This window comes from Vanessa tameamea, chromosome Z (assembly GCF_037043105.1).
Source record: "Vanessa tameamea isolate UH-Manoa-2023 chromosome Z, ilVanTame1 primary haplotype, whole genome shotgun sequence".
Lineage (NCBI taxonomy): Eukaryota > Metazoa > Arthropoda > Insecta > Lepidoptera > Nymphalidae > Vanessa > Vanessa tameamea.
In genome coordinates, this window is record NC_087341.1 from 15,132,307 (window position 1) to 15,150,335 (window position 18,029).

An 18,029-nucleotide genomic window follows, 5' to 3' on the forward strand; every position below is an offset into this window, starting at 1 on the left:
GCGTTAATCAATCAAAATGAGAATACAATTGATCGAGCGAGTCAATTAAATATTCTAGTAACACTGCAAGAGTATTCTGTTGAGAAATTTTTCTGATACAGCATTGTGTATTTGATTTTGTAATGCGATATCACCAATGACAATCATTTAGGTTACACGGTGCTAGTGTTTGATCTGTATTAAACACTATCGATTTTTAAATGTTGTTTAACGAGTGTTTGATGAACACAGACTTTTTTTTTCGAACATCTTTGATTTGACATTGGAAAAAAAAGGCACAGCATTGTTTAATTAAGTTGAACTTATGACCACTTACTTTTATAATTGAAACGGACTGAGGTTTAATTTTTTTAGGTACGGTCGTTAAAAACTTGATTTTTATAAATTAGATTTTTCCTTATATTTGTAAAACCTAACTTTTTTTAATTTCATAAAAAAGTCAAAAATAAAAAGTTTCCTTGCAAGTTTCTTAATATTTGTTTGTCGATTTCTGTTAAACAAACGGAGATCCATACCTACATGAACGTCCGCTATAAGAAAACAAATACTTTAAACTATATTACAGATACTTGTTAAAAATACATCAATGTCATTGTTAAATAATAATATAAACATGATAAACGATGAATATTTAAGACTAAACGAAACAGTTGTAGTTTAGATTTCGTTCCTTCGACCGGGTATATTTATGGTTTTCCGTAGTTGTATCATTTTTAAACTAATAATAATATATAGTCGTAGCTTGAAGTCAAAGTTCAAATCTTATAATATATATAAAACTTCTCGTTCGAATCACAATGTAAATAAGGCAATTATTTATTTAAATAACATATTTAATATGTATGTTAAATAATATATAGTATATCCTATTATTTAATATAAAAATTACACAGTTTGACATAAGTCTATAAAATAGTCTATAATAAACAAACAACAAAATATTATATAAGCCTTTGTGCTCGAAAAACTATAACCTATCGTAATTTGATAGTTCCATCAATCGTGAATCCGGAAGAGGCAGAGAAGCAACCATAGCCTCTTTATGACATTAGTGTGATACATTGTTACGTGATGCGACATAACAGTTATACGTCAGGCCTGATTCACACGAAAATGTTCTCACATTACTTCATTTTACATTTTTTACTTAATACGCGTTATAATGCATTAATTACATTACAAAAAATCATTCTACCACGAAAAAATTTTATAAAATAACATAAAACAATTATTACATTTTGTAACAAACTACATCTCTTAATCCTATACAAAACTACATAAGTGCGTTTGATTTTAAAAGTAAATGATAAACTTAAAGTTGTAACTCCTAAACAAAATACCTTGTCTGAAGTTTTTTTTGCTTGGTGGAAGGGCGGGACATAACATCTTAGGTCCTATATTTATACGCTTAATAGAAAACAAAAATTCGTCATTGGAAAATTAGGTGCTTAAGTGAAACCTCCTTCTATTAGTAATCAAAAAATTTATAGCATTATTTTTTAGCTTAGTCTAGGCCAATCAGTAACTATTTTTGAACAAGTACTGTGGTCAGCGCCCAGCGGTCACCTTACTTCTATAATATACCTTTACTCTTGTCCTACTTACCAGCTTGATATTTAAATGATCAAACGCATCTTTATACTACCTGCTTTAATTACATACTTGACAGTTCAGCATTTGTAAATAGATAATAAATAAGATTGGAATTCTAGTCTAGTCATTATGTAGTTAATTTAATCTTTAGATTTATTTTTGTCATAATACAAAAAGTAATAAATATATCGCAATAGTAATTAATTGTAAAACATTTTGTAAGTCCTGGTACGAAATGTTTCCAATATTTGTGAAGTTTGTAACGGTGAGCCTCCTGCTCCTCATTTGCCACCAATAACATAAAAAGTGTATGCGTAAAAAAGTAAGCGTATAGACGTACAGATACTTAAATGTGTGCTTACGTGATTATATTAGAGAACCAAATGTCTCCATGCCGGAACGATACTTTGACACAGTGATGCTTTGTTTTAATGTTATTTCGTTAAATGATCCCAGGTGATACTCAAGAACTGTTAAACGAGGTCGCGGGTATTGCTCGTAAATAGTAATATTTCTGAGAAATATAGACTCAAGTGTTACGAAATATTATTTATACGATTTGCTTTAAATTGCATTGCCAATACATTCAAAGTATTACACTACTTGTTATCTACTTCGTGTAATCTACATTCCGGCGAACCGAACTAATAGAATCCATTCGCTAGACCCACTGCTAGGCACGGGTATAAATTATTTCTAATGGTTAACATTATTCTGCTTGAAGTTACCTACACCATTAGAGACCGCAAGGCGATACGATACACTTGCATACGTTAACGCGTTTAAGTCAAATGTACTAAGTAATATGTCTATCAAAAAATAAGTACAAAATATTTCTGGTCTAAATTACGAATGAAAATAAAATAAAATTACTTTAATTATTACTAATAACTGAATCGTACACGTAATGAATTGTGTTTATAGTATCATTATTAACTTAATTTGATTTTTGTTTTTCTATACGACGTGTTCAATTTCGACGGGAAAAGTAACATATTCCCGAAACAAATATAGATGTCCTTGATAAATAATGCACGAGAATCCGACTTAAGTTAAAACGATTATATTCATATTAAATATAATAATAATAAATGTATATATTAACATCTCCAATAAGTATAACCTTCTTCGAAAAAGTAGAAAGTTATTAATTAAAAACATGTTCAAGCGACTTCTTCTGCATGTCTACAGTTGTCTATTGTAAAAGATTTCATTTTTTTTTATAACAATAACGTTTATTTGTGTATAAAATATATAAATAGAGATATTTTTTACATTTGTGCCGTGAAAGATAATATTACATCAAAGCGTTTAATAGGAGCTAAGATTATCGTAACAGTGTTAATTACTTATAAATTTCATACTTAAGTAATTAAATTGATAATCAAGCAACTCACGGGGTTTAATTAATTTGATATAATACGTAACGTAAAATAAAAGTAAAACAAAATTGATCTTATATCTGAATTACTTACGAAGTAAATTCTTAGCAAATATTTTACGTTGTAGATTTTGTGACATCTATATTTTAAGCGAAGACTGAATAGTTTAGTTACTTTTGCTATTAACGAGCTGTTATGATTATTTTTTTGGAATATTCAATAATTATCAATTATGTTCTAGAATCAACAACTGGATGGTGACTAGTATTTAATAAATTAATTAAAAGTCTTATTATAAATAATGACAAACATAACAGTATCTCTTACACATACATGAACGACGTTTATCTAACAGTAATTTTTCAGTGGCTAGTTTTTTCTATAAAACAGCTTTGATTGTCGCACTGATAAATTACAAATAGTAAACACGAAATTTTAAATAATTGACAAGTTACAATAAAATAATCCGTGCCAAAGAAGTATGTATATGCTCTTTGTTCGAAGATGAGTTGCCTCTTACACAGATATGGCGCTAAGGTCGGCAGCGAATAATAAACATTAAGTGAGTGATAATACAGATGCTGATGATACGCTCAGTTCTCCATTGTCGTGGTCTCTCGGCCCGCAAACACTCGCCGGATAACGCAGCTACTTATTTCAAAGAGGCCTTTTACAAGGTCGTTGTCATTATGAAATTGTCAGCTTTAATATAAAATTAATAGAACACGTTGCGGCCGTAACGGCTGTTGAACATGTCTCTTAACATTACAAAATATAAAATAAATGTAATTCGACATTTTACTGCAGAAATTTCGTTTAAAAAAACATTACAACATTTTGTTAAAAATAATAATATAATATCACTACTTATTCAAGTGTATCCCTTTTTTATCTGTAGATACAATTAAAACTTAGCTAGCAATAGTATCGACTCTAGAGCGTTAAGTTTGTCCTATATTAACGGTATTGATTGTAGCTTGATGTTTTAAGTCGCATGTATTTAATGACACGTTACGCAAACGCCTTTCCCCGGGCTCAGTGGCGGACGCCCGCAGTGGCGTCGGCACAAGCCACCTGATGTCAGTCAAACATGATACCATCGCACGAGCCCACCCGGACACCGACATCTCATTCATTTTACAAATTAAAGTTATTATCCTAGTAGAGAATATTACTTTAAATTTCATAAAATTATTTGATCTTTAAAATGTTACGACAGAATTTCCAATATCGGTCGCGAGATATATAGAAAACCGCTTTAATAATCTAATGTCAATTCACCAACGAAATGAAAACATTCAAAATAATATTTAAAATATATTTTGTTGTAACTTTGACATTATTAGTGGATATTTCATTATCTTACACTAAGAACTAAAATGCTTCTATATAAATACTTATTATCATTATCGAATATTCATAAAAAATCTGAGCAGTAAACTTTATCAGAGAAATGATTTGAAACGTATGCAGACAGCATGAAAATATGTATAACTTTCTTTGCAATAGATAGTAAAAGTTAAGTATCAAATTATTCGCCTTAGCATTCTATTTCGTTTCAATTTCACGGTCTTTTAAACTGATAAAATTCGTGCAATTTTTATACGTCGTTTGTGTATGAAGCTAAATAAATATACTAAATTCCTATAAATCAAAACAATTAGGTAAATATAACAATACGATAATCACTATTTATTCTACTTTTTGTGTTATTATCAGCTAGTATAGAAAATGTTCTGGAATATCTTATGCATTCATTGTAAGATATTTAAAAGTTCTTGGATATACTTTTTTTAAATGAACCGCAAAAATATTCTCTTAAAGAAATAAAGGTGTTTTATTTGTCTTCACAATAGTGAATATTTACAAGTTTGCGATTATTATACTAAGTATACAAGTTATCTGTTGCCAGATGGGTTTCTTAAAAAAAAAAATCTTGTTGAACAGTCATTGTTTGTATTTATTAAAGCATGTCAAAGTGAATTTGTAGCCTGTGTGACAAACTTATGCAATCAGTAAATTACGTGTTTAATTAATGTGATCGCAGGGCTCCGTAAGACTTTAAATCCTAACTACCGCATTCGGTTTTCCTTACTTGACTTACTTGTACTGGGTTTAGTTTAATAAGTATTTGCTAATATTTTTTGTAGTGACAACATTAGAAATATTGCGTCAATAAAAAACTCTCAATGTACCAATAGGCAAAATAATTAAAAAAAAATATTACAACGAAAAGTTTTAAAAATATTATTTAGATTCATCCGTTTTACAATTTTAATTCCATCAATACAGAGTATACAAAGATAACATGTGTGTTCTGTGATAAAAAATGAGAAGACGAAGGTACCAAACGAGTCTATACATACTTACATCACCTCACACTCGTAACTTCGTCAATATTAGGTAATGTCAAACTTATTTTTTTTCTACAAAGGTAGTTTTTATTTAATGTATGAGGAACGGTTTACAATATAGTTGTAATTATGCAAAAATGCTCTAAAATATTTAACATAAGAACAATACAATTATTTCTCTTTTCATTATGCAAATATCATTCTACTTCGCCGTTTTTCAACATCTGTAATGAAATGGATCCCAAATTCGGGTCAAATTATGACTTTCATAAGATCCTCTTTTATAGTCTTGAAGATAAACCATATGGGGTTTCTCGTCTCCTAATCTATTACGTATTATTGCACGAAATAAAAGGATAATAAAAAAAACTCGCGATTTACGCTTTTGGCGCAACCGCTGACAGTAGTTTGGAATGGATTTGCAATGGAATGAAATTGGAAATTCGAAAAACGAATGATATCAAATAATAATATCAATTGATATATATATTCGCAGCTACGTAAGTACACTTTGGACGGAATATCTGAATTTTGAGACATTTAATATTTATTTAAGTGACTAGCTGTCGAGAGAAATCTTAACAAGTAACCGTAAAAGTCGTTAAATAATAGTTTCATTTATAACACATTCATTTATTATAAACCGTAATTTGTAGTCGTTTGAGATTGGCGTTCCATCTGTCATTAAAATAGCAAAGGTACAATATTAAAGGTTTGGAAAACATTTGCAATATCTTTTTTGTAATAAATCATAGTGAATGGTAATTTTTCTTACTCGTTATTTATTGTCTTCGTGTTGAATAGACGTGTATTGTAACAATGTTAAGTACCATAGTTCAATTATTGAATAATATGTACTGCGATAGCGGAGAGACTATTTAACAGTAGTAGTAGTTGACAGAAAATTATCTTAAATAACAAAATTTAACCTTAAATCGGTCTTATCACAAAAAGTGTAATGTTTCAAGACTACTTATTCATAAACTGTGGTTTCACAGTAATGGAATATATTGGTATTTAATTTGTATTCTTATGAAATTACGTACTGTCTTGAAACAACGCCGTGGTTGATTATTTTGTAATAGGAATAATAAAACCATATATACTTAAGCAATATCTTAACAAATATATTCAAGAAATTTTTACATAAACTATTGTGCACCAGCTCGAGAGTATTTCATAAAGGTAACATAATTTGTTACGTAGGTATTCCTTCACTTACAATAATTTAATATGATTACAATATACAATAATTATATTCTGAAATAAATGCATGAGTATGTACAAATTCTCACGCTCTATGTCATGTTTTAGAATTGACAAATAATATCCGGTTTATTAAATTCGCGTCATTATCATATATATATTTACAAAATAATTAAAATGACTTAATTTATTTGCTGGCAGGATAATTTCTGTGTTCTAGTTTTCATTAAGCAATCTCCTTGCGTAAGAACAGCTTAGTTCTATTTGCATGGACACCCGTAGGTTCGCCTTTCAATAAAATAATGGAACTATTATACATAAACGCGATAATATGTTAAAGCATTTTCGCAATGGTAAATTTTACATATTAAAACAAGAAACATGTATATAATTTACAAGCGAAAATCTATTTTTTATATCATTGCTCACATTTGAAGTTATAGGTTTGTTACGAACATTATATAATACATCCTGTATTATACGGATTTATCTTAACGCATTTTTTCAAATAGATAATAAATACTCAACTAAAATATTTTTATATAGTACAGAAATTATCGGTACTTGTTTCAAGTTTACTTTTAACTCTCTGACTTTTAATAGAGCACTCTGGTGGAACATTAACACGTAATTAGATCGACAATGAATATCTTCAACTTTGAATAAGAAAGATTGGCATGGATTGCGCGGTCGCAATCGAAGTGGCGAAGATTGGCGATACAATGCGGAGACCCTGAGCCACATTCGATTCGACGTTAACGCACGAGCAGCGCTACTGCATTGTGCGCTCGCGCCGCGACTCGCAGCCTCCCTAAGATTACTGCGAATACTTACCGTTAACGAGACCATTCCAAATGCCTTTTAGTTAACACCCTTACTACCTACGAATATGTTAACATAAATTGTTTTCAATTAAAACCACAAGTAATTTAAGGTGTTCTGAAGAACTAAATTTCAGTAAACATTTTGATGACTTTAAATAAAGTAAACATATTTATTTGGTCGTAAATATTATCAACAATAATATTATACTCATATATCATATATTTATAATTATTTTAATTAAATTACTTCTAAATGCATAGACTCGCCAAATGAATAAATATTTCGTTGTCAAGAAGAAAATATGTAAATATTATCTAGCAAATAAATGGTAAGGGCCAGTTGCAACTAGCGGCCGATTAAATATTTCAAGCCACTCCACTTTACCGGCAGCGCCCATAATTTTAGAGATTTGCGTAATGCCGAACGATCTGAACCTTCTAAAGTTACCTGTTAACGAGCTTGCACCGAGGCAGGTAACACAATAAACAGGTGACAATAACGAATGATTATATTATTATCTATCTATTATTAGTAAATAAATCAATTTTATATTTTAATTGACAACTCACTGAAATCTATGATGCAATTGTATTATACTAATTTCATTGTACTCAACCCTTACTGGAATAAAATTTGACGCGGCGATAATTCTTCCCACATGCCTTTCGGGTAAATGATCACCAACTTAACAATTATTCTACCTTCATCCGAAGATCGGATCGTCCCCATCTCTTCACACGTGTACGTGTGAATATGTGATTTACAACTCTCAAATCGGCAGACAAATTCCAATAAGTTTATTAAAAGACTAAATCAATTATTGTGAAACATTTAAATAAGTTTAATAGTATTTCAGAGCTTTCTTGCGTGTAAATGCATTCTCCACACGGTTATTTACTCGAAATAATAAAAGAAAAGACAGCAGGGTGCGGAATTTGCATTCGCGTTTGTTTTTGTATTCGCTTTTGTTGCTTCACTATAATGCTATGCGCGCTCCACCTGCCTTTTGTTTTTTTATAATCTAAGATTATTTTTGTTTTAACTTATTATTGGTTATTTTTATTTTAATATCAAAATAACCTTAGATTATATTTAACTTTTAAAATTCTGTGCATAAAAGTATGATCCGAAAATCGCGCTTTTAAATCAGGGTAACTTGTTCACAGTTTTCATTCGCGAACTCATCTCGTGCTCGATAGTAAAGATCAAACTATTAGCTTTGACAATGAGTCTAATTCGCCCAGTTTTTAAAATTCGTAAAATTTAACTAACTTGCGGGTTATCACACAATAAACTACTTACTTTTCTTTTTAATTATCTCCGGGGAAATAAAAGAAAAAATCTTGGGAACAGTTATAAACACTAACACATTATTTAAAAATAAATGAGGCTTTTGTCCAACGATGGGACTTATAATACTTGTAATATTATTATGATACAAGTTCAAAACAACTTTAGTTAAAAGTGCACGTTTAGAAGCATTAAATATCGATATAAAATTCTGATTAATGTAGGCACTAATTAAAATACGAATCAAAATAATCGTGTTTCACTCCATATAAACATTTTAATACCTACTTTATTAAAACATGTATTAAAGTATGTCCATGTTTAGATATAAATAAACTAGGTCGTGATTTAATCATCATAATTTTTTTTATAAATTGTGTAAGTTCTTCGATAAAAATTACTCTCAGTTGATAATAAATAATTTTTAATACTTGTAACGCAACAAAATCTTTGATAAGAATTTACAGAAATTTCAACCGATTCCTTTCACGGTAGTGTTTAGATTATTATAGAACTACTTATGAAAAACTGGACTATATTTTTACTACTACTTATTTAGTTCTTCTATTTATAAAAATATGCAAAGTCTATCTGAGCCAGGCGCCATTTACATTTTAATTTAATTCTAATATACTGTATATTTTGTTTCAGGGAACAATACATTTTCAACGTATTCGAGGTCATCGTTAGTACCTTAGAAACGAAACTTCAAAGAATTGAAAACTTGGATAAAGCAGTTGAACACCTAATGAGAAGAGTTGAGGCACTGGATTCACGAGTTAACGATAATATTCATAAAACTGATGCCATTATATCTAAATTGGGTAATTTAGATCTAAAACTATTTAGTCAACTAGCGCAAAGTGGAGAAGAAACTGCTACTGAAAATAACAACAGGAAAACTAATGATAATAAACTAAATAATGCGCAAATGCTCGATAAGAAGCTAGAATCGTTAGATCAAAAAGTTTCTGATATTGACACGAAATTAGTAGGTTTGAAAACCCAAATAGACAATAATTTCTTACCCGTCGACGACATCAACGCCGAAGCAAGCGAAAAGAAGCCAATCAATCTTAATGTTATAGAAATAGCAAAAAGCTTGAACACGGAAGTGATTAATGAAATTACTAAAGAAGTCGATCAATTGAGATCATCAATGTCCACAGTAGATCGTAAATTACAATTTCATATAAATCTCGTGTCTGAAAATTTAGGGAAAGTCCTATATATGATGGCTGACGTGCACGCCGCGATAGTGGAACCTGAAGCTGCTTCGATAAATGTAAATAATATATTTAAAAATCGTACTGTTACAAGTACTGCGTCGCCAGTAATGAAATCCAGTAAAATCGATACACTCGTCAACAAAATCATTCCGATGATGAGCGTTTCTGAAAAAATGGACGAAGTATGGGATGTGGTCGTCGGAACAAAGAGTTCTGTAGACGATCTGGTACCCAAATCAGATGAACTTCTGACGCAAACTCAGAGGCAGGAACGAGCAATTGGGCAGATTCATAATGACTTACGCCTTAAAACAAATCTTATTATTGAAAATCTGGACATGGTAGAAAAACGTCTTAAGAAACAGGAGGACGACGTAGCAACTTTAGCTCAACGGCCAGTACCAGCTGAATTACTGTTGGATCCAACAATAGACAGACTAGTTGAATATGCACCAAACAGGTACAGAGTGGAGGAGCCCTCAACGGATCCGATCACTACGGTTGCATACACTACCCCTACGACCATCATCGGGAACAACAGGTGAAATCATTCTAAATATTATGGTTAATTTTGCGAAAGTTTACTTTGCGAGTGTTGCCTTTGCTTTGCGTTGTGCTAATTAGCGAACGTTTTTAATAATGTCTAGCAATATCATCAATGTAATTAAAATTGTGCATAGAATATTTAAATAGGCATACGAAAATGTTATATGTAGAGTATTTAGTCTAATAGTGATGTCGCATACAGCCCGAGCAGTCCGAGCAATTCGAGCGCAAGTCCTACGAGTGCCACTGTAACAGTGACACCGACAAGCACTGGCAGTAGCGCAGGCCCCACCAGTCCTAGACCCACGAGCCGCAAAGGCGGAATCATCTTTCCGAGTGTGAAGAACAAACCCATCATCGGCAATAACACATTCGCTTCCGAAATTGTCGCCAACTACAAAGACGTTAAAGTGAGTTATATATCATATCGATTTAACAATGATTATTATTATTATTGATTGGACTTAAGCAATGCGATGATTTTTAAATGAACATATATTTACCAAAACATGTGTTACTGAATTGCTGTGCGAAGTATTTTATTTAAGATTATTTTTTTCTGAGTAAAAAATGAAATTCGATTGTGCTTATAACAATATACTTATTTATCTATATTACTATTAACATGTAAACAATTACAATATTAAAATAGATCTTAAAATAAGAAAAATGATCCTGTGTCTGAGTTAGTTAAATACATATCTTTATTTCAGACAACAGCGCTTTCCGAGAATTTAGTCGTTCACTTTTTACAAAATTTATTGTTTAAAACAGAACATGAAGTACATCATTATATCTAAGCAAAAAAAATGAGATGAAAATAAAAATTAACGTTAAAAAACCTTAAAATAATACAAAAAAATTATGATGGTGACCATTTTTAAGGGAGACTAGATTGTGCAGGACACAATTATTGTCTACTCCTCCGCTCTTATAATCTGATGGCAAAACAATCCTGTCACGACTACAACCGGAGACCGTTCAGGCGCAGGACTACAGACGTGTTTCTCGAGGTAGGAGAGTGTGACCTACCTACCTGCATATTCCAGGTAGCTCAGACTTTCTCGCCCGATAAACCTAATAACTTTTTATTGTCCTTACTAAGGTTTGAACTGGAATATATTTTGAATGTAATGTACGATATTGAATCTGTTTTTATTTTACAAAAGTGAGGTCTATTCATAATCTAGGAGCTAAAGACTCTTCCGGATGTTTTTAACAAAGTAGGAATACTCACTGTTGCATCACAATATATTTACAACAATATTATGTATATTCACAGTAGCATTGATCACTTTGATAAAATCAGTGATAATCATTGTATGTGCACAAGAAATAAGGATAAGCTTATAACGCCAAGTTTCCGACTCCGCAATATAAATAAATCATGGTATTCGTTTCTATAATAAAATTCCGCAGACATATTTAACTATGCCGTTTCATAAATTCGAATCATTTGTAAAAAATACTTTGGCAAAGAAGGCATATTATTCGATACAAGATTATATAGATGATAAAAAAGCGTAGAGTTAAGTCTTGTTGACTTCCAGGCAGGATATAATTGTATTTAACTAACATTACTGTATTTTTAGATGTTGAAAAAGAGTAACTACTGAGTTTCTTGCCGGTTCTTCTCGGTAGAATCTACATTCCGAACGGGTGGTAGCTTTACTTAATATAGTTTGTTAAATGACCATTCAAAAGTGCTTGTAAAAGCCTACTTGAATAAAGTATATTCTGATTTTGACTATTATCAATCTCACATCATTAAAATATTTTTTAAAGAACCAGAACAATAATCTCGATCGAAACTAATAGTAATTTATCAACGTTACGTAAATCTAAGTACAAATATAATAGGTACTTCGAGTTAGTTATAGAACGGGGCGTTTCGTATCTGACCGAGTTATTTTGTAGGAATTTTAATAAGTACCGTTTCTAGTTTGTCAAACTACGAATGTAAAATGCACATACTATTTCTATTTACTAAGCTATAGTGACTACCATTTAAGTCTCCTAGTTTAGCAATAAGGAACACTACGCAATATTTGGTGGCCGAGATATCCATTCACTAAACCACATCCTGCGACCACTATGAAAGGTATAATTAAAACCGAAGTATACTGTTACATCGATACACTTGCCAACTAATATAATTCTCTCGTTTGTTGACCGCTCGACTGATTGTTGCATCTTAATTAATAATTTTCGTATTACATTTAACATGTACGATGCGACCATGGAGAATCGAAGTTGATGGTTGTTGAAAGACTTTTTTATCGAAAATAAATAATATATTCATGCAATTTCGTTATCAAATGAAATATATTTTTCTTATTATTGTAAGCACTACGTACAGAAATAATCAATAGTGAAATATATGGTAATACAGGTTCTTTAAAATTCACCATTCGCTATTTTTGCATTTCTGCAATCCATATCTGGTATTATATTTTAAAATAAAACAATGACAAATGACATATGAAATCATATAACAGTTTAGTAATAACAAGGTGTTTAATATAATTGTAAAGTTAAATATTCTTTCTGTATCTATTTTTTAATAAAAAAAACATTAAACATACGCGGTTAAATCGAATTTTCGTTTTATAAATTTACTATAATAATTGATAAAACTGTAAAATATTTCAAAATATGTTTCTTGTGATGTTATCATCAGAGAGTAAGAAATCTGAACGTAATTGTAATACAATCGAGAGGTAAGTACCGCGCACTGATAATGTTACAGTAATAACTGGTTTCCACGTAAATGTGTATCTACTTTTGTTCTTGGTACAAAATAAATAGCGCAAAGCGATACAGATGATACATTTGTGGGCTACATTACTCCCGGGCTATTTAAAAAAGGTCCGTGTTTATATTAACTTTATTCGTCTAAAAACATTTAGATCACGAATGGAAACTAAACTTTATTCAACTTTTCCATCTTATTTTCGAAGAGTGAGTGTATTTGAACTATTTTGAAACAGATTGATGATTTTGTGATACACATAACATTACCCGTTTCGTATTACAGTTGTTATATCATGTGTGGATACGGGCTATGGCAGAGCGATTTCAATACTGGTATTGAAAATGGGACTCCAAGTTGTGCGCCAAGAGTTGCGCGCATGGAAAGTTGATATCGTTACGCAAATCTGGTTCATGTACAATATAGTTTGTAGGCAGTGCTTTTCGCGACTTTGTCGGCGTGCAAAAACCAGCCGTTCCCACTGAGCGACTATTACCAATCCTTGTAGCGTTATTATTGTTTCAACTTCGCGAAACAATCGGTTATGACGGATTATTTACGTCGGGTACCTTTACCGAGTGACTCGAAAATTACTAATTCATTAAAATACACATTGGAACGCTTTTTTATTTTACATATCAGAAAACAGTGTTCGTATAACGAATAAAGTTAATACTTTATATCTGCAATCTACATCATAATATTGAATAAGTTATAAATACATTAAGTAAGCGTTGCAATTGAGTAAAAGTGTAATATATTTACAAAACAATATAGAACGATTATATTGTACGAGTTGAATTTATAAGCTTACTGTTACATATAGTATGTACGTATATCCTTATACGGATTGTTGCAACACTAGGCATTACACTTAATCTCGCAGAATATATATAAGTATTATATATAGATGTATGTCTTTAAACATATAGTAAATATTGATAAACTGTATAACATATAATTTATTATGTAAGTATCTTAAAATAATTAATTAGTAAGCAAAATATTTCGAATCATTTAAATCTCATAACACATCAAGTCGCTTTTGATGCAATTATTCTATTAAATTTTATTATAAATTAACCTAAATAATTATACGCAATTAATTATACTCAAATCAGACTGTCTATCCTTCAGTAACGGAAAAGAAAGGTATAACAAAATTTAAAGCGTAATTTAAATTAATATCGCATACTATGCTTTAATGTCGAAGGTGTGTCGATTTCCGTTACAATTTATAAATTTAATAAAATTTATTTTAATTAGCTCATACCGATGCATTGCGATAATTTATATTTATACTTTAATATTATTTAAACGTTGCGTGAATGTATTATATAACCTATGGATGTCTAAAGCGCTTTTAAGCGGATGATTTGTTTGAGATGATCTATAATGCGTTATAAAAACTTTTCAGGGCTACTCGTGTGTCGATCTCTTCAACGCCGGGATGCGAGAGTCGGGCGTTTACTACCTGCAGATAAGAGGCACCACGTACTGGTTCTTGAAAGTGTTTTGTGAACAAAATGTCGCTGACGGCGGGTGGACGGTAAGATTATCTCCACGGAATCAATATTTATTTGCACTTAATCTTTACCGATTTATACTCGAGCCAGAATCCGCGCACGATATAAATTCGTAATATATTTTTGTAAAATGTTATATATGTTGTTTCATCAACATCTTCCACGGACAGGTTTTCATATTTTATTCTACTTATTATAAATAAAAGCGTGACTTTTTAATTAATGTTAGTTATTATATTTTTAATTACTTTATTTATAAATTGGCTAATAAACTGTGAAGTTTGTGTCTTTAAATTAAATAATATATCTTATAATATTTTTGTATTTATTGAATTACAATAAAGGACCATTCATGAAATTTATAAACTTGGACACAAGCTGTTAAAAAAAATTAAGAAAATAAGTTAACATTCATTTAGTTTTTAATGTCTTATTCTGATGCTATTTTTAATTGCCTTCAAAAATTATAGAGCATTAGCAAATGGAGTTGAGGTTGTACTTACATACAGCATATTACATTTTTGCTTATGGAACGATGATCATGATGATTTTAGCGTTAAGATCGGTATTAATCCAAAATATTCCATCTCAATTTCCTTGCTATAAATAATTGCAACGAAATTGTTCAGTTTATTGTTTCAAAACCGATTAAGTCTCCGCGTATTATCACAAAAACACAAACAGAATCAGACGTAGACTAAAAAAATAAGCTAATCAAGCAACTCTGAGAACGACTGAATTAAAACAAAAGTACTTTAAAAAAAATCGGTTAAACAAGAAAAATATTATAAAATCAATTTAATAACTTAACCAATGAATTGCAGGTAATTCATCGACGGGATGACTTCGGTGTTCCGGCTGAAAATTTCAATCGCGATTGGAGCGACTATAAGAACGGCTTCGGTGACCCCGGCAAGGAGTTCTGGCTTGGCAACGAAAATATATATATGCTAACAAACAACGATGACTACATGCTCAGGGTCGAACTTGAGGACTTTGATGGTAACAAACGGTAAGTTAAAGTTTAGTTTCCTATCGTGTCTATTGTACCTTATGTTATAAATAAAAATATATATATAATTAATAATTCGAGCGTCGCTTCCAAAAGGTCCAAACCATTAATAACAATCAATTTTCTCTCTGACAACATTGACATACTGACATATTGAGCTACATTTCTAATATACATTTGCAACATATCTGGTACATAAATTTATATCGATCAGATTAGACCATTGTGAAAAATCGAAAAAAAAACGAAAGAAGAAAATTCTTAGAGATACAGCTGTGTTAAAATATTTATGTTAGAAAATATATTCATTTTTTTTATAGACAAAATACTTTTATTCTAAATAGAGAGATAAATTATAAAGAAACTATGACATTTCAATGCAAAATTAAATTTACATTTGTATAAAAACTTTTTAGTCATAATATTCATTAATGACTGACTATTATTAGGATTAATTTATTTTAATTTTATATTATTATAAACTATAGCGCTAATAAGAAAAGTGTTTTATTCCAGGTACGCGCAGTATTCGCACTTCAAGATCTATTCTGAAGCGGAATATTATAAGCTTGAAATAGACGGCTACGAGGGTAACGCTGGCGATTCTCTAAATGATCCGTGGTACGGGTCCAACAACAGCCCCTTCTCTACATACAACCGGTAGTTATTTCTTTCTATATTTAATGTGTAGTTATAAATAGCGCGCCATACTGACGCTACAGGTCACTACAAATATGGCTTTACTATAGAAACGTACATTACGGAAAGATATCATTCAATACACCCTGCCACGAGACCATTTGTTATGCAACATGTGTGTTTATATACCTTATCTCGAAATATAGAGCGATTTTTGCTATATATTAGTAAATTCAGTTACGTAGTCGTACATATTGTTTACCAAGATATTTCCAATAAAACTATTATATTTTTCATCCATGCAATTTAGTTGTTTATTGTGGACCAAATTACTCCGTTTGTTATAGATATATTTAAAAAAAAAAAAACGATAAGAGCCGATTTGTAGTACACACACAAATCCGATATTAGCGATGTTAACTGATGTTATCTCAGATAAGGGTTAGATTTGAATCTTTTGGTCGGTGACAAACGACATAACAATGTCATATAAGTTACACGTATTATAGTATTATAGAAGATAAAAACAGTAAAATAATTAAGTAATTTATTCACCTATGAATTATTTAAATTGAAGACTGCTTTTGCTAGGTACTGTAAAAATCATGACCCGGTGGAATACTGGCAAAAATTCTAGCGGTATTTTGCTGCTCTGGGTGAAAAAAGATCCAGTTTTTATGTCACAAGTGGGGGAGTTAGACGAAGTGCTATATATTTTTGTAAATTGTATAGACACATATTCACAAAATATACCAGAATGTTTGCAGGCCCAATGTCGGCTTGAGTACACATCGCTGCGTAAGCGCTGCTCTCTGACACGCATTGTGATAGATAGATAATTTACATGCGTAGACGAATACCGTTAAGCAATATAGAATTCATGTTCAAAGGGACAAAATGTTTTGATTAATTTCGTTCCATGTTTTCTAATAGCCTACAAGGTAATGTTAACGTTACACGAAATAAATAAATATAAATATATATAATGAAGTTATTGTTCTAAAATAATTACCTAAAGGTAATATTGATGTCGATTAAATTTAAAAACAAAAACGAATCTAAAATTGTATGTACCATCTTAATTACTGTTTTATGGTATGAATTAAATGCGGTCGATTAAGATTTCGCAGTACGTTACACCAGATCGATCCAGTAGACCTTATCCATCATATGGCCAAACGCCGGGTTAAATTAATAATAATAAAAAAATATCTGTCAATAATTATTATTGCGAATTTGAAAATTGGCAGTGATACCACTACTACACCATCTTTAAAGTCACGTATAGGCGTTGGTTCTGCGCCAATCGAATATTGAGAATTAGGGAATACAGAGCTTGAAATATACATCCAATGCTGTGACAGTAATCGGTCGTGGAGGCGTTATTAGAATAGATAGAAAGACAAATATACTTTGTGTACTGAGTGTAATATATCATAATCTATACATATAATAAAATTGGAGTGTCTGTTTGTAATATTAAAATAACCGCGTTTTACTAAATGCATATATATGTATACACGGTACATATACCTAAATAACATTTTTTACAATTTTTGTCTGTCTGTCTGTCTGTTTGTTCCGGCTAATCTCTGGAACGGCTGGACCGATTTTGACGGGACTTTCACTGGCAGATAGCTGATGTAATAAGGAGTGACTTAGGCTACAACAATAA

The 18,029-nt window shown here is 30.8% G+C and overlaps 1 protein-coding gene across 1 annotated transcript in view; it reads left to right on the top strand.

Annotated features, from left to right (window-relative positions):
• LOC113404105 (uncharacterized protein) overlaps nucleotides 1-18,029 on the top strand; it is a 57,855-nt gene that overhangs the window by 31,460 nt on the left and 8,366 nt on the right. The window contains exons 2-6 of the mRNA XM_064220388.1: nucleotides 9,302-10,420; nucleotides 10,628-10,835; nucleotides 14,595-14,726; nucleotides 15,528-15,715; nucleotides 16,232-16,375. Coding sequence (XP_064076458.1) covers nucleotides 9,302-10,420; nucleotides 10,628-10,835; nucleotides 14,595-14,726; nucleotides 15,528-15,715; nucleotides 16,232-16,375 — 1,791 coding nt within the window. The remainder of the gene's footprint in view (nucleotides 1-9,301; nucleotides 10,421-10,627; nucleotides 10,836-14,594; nucleotides 14,727-15,527; nucleotides 15,716-16,231; nucleotides 16,376-18,029) is intronic.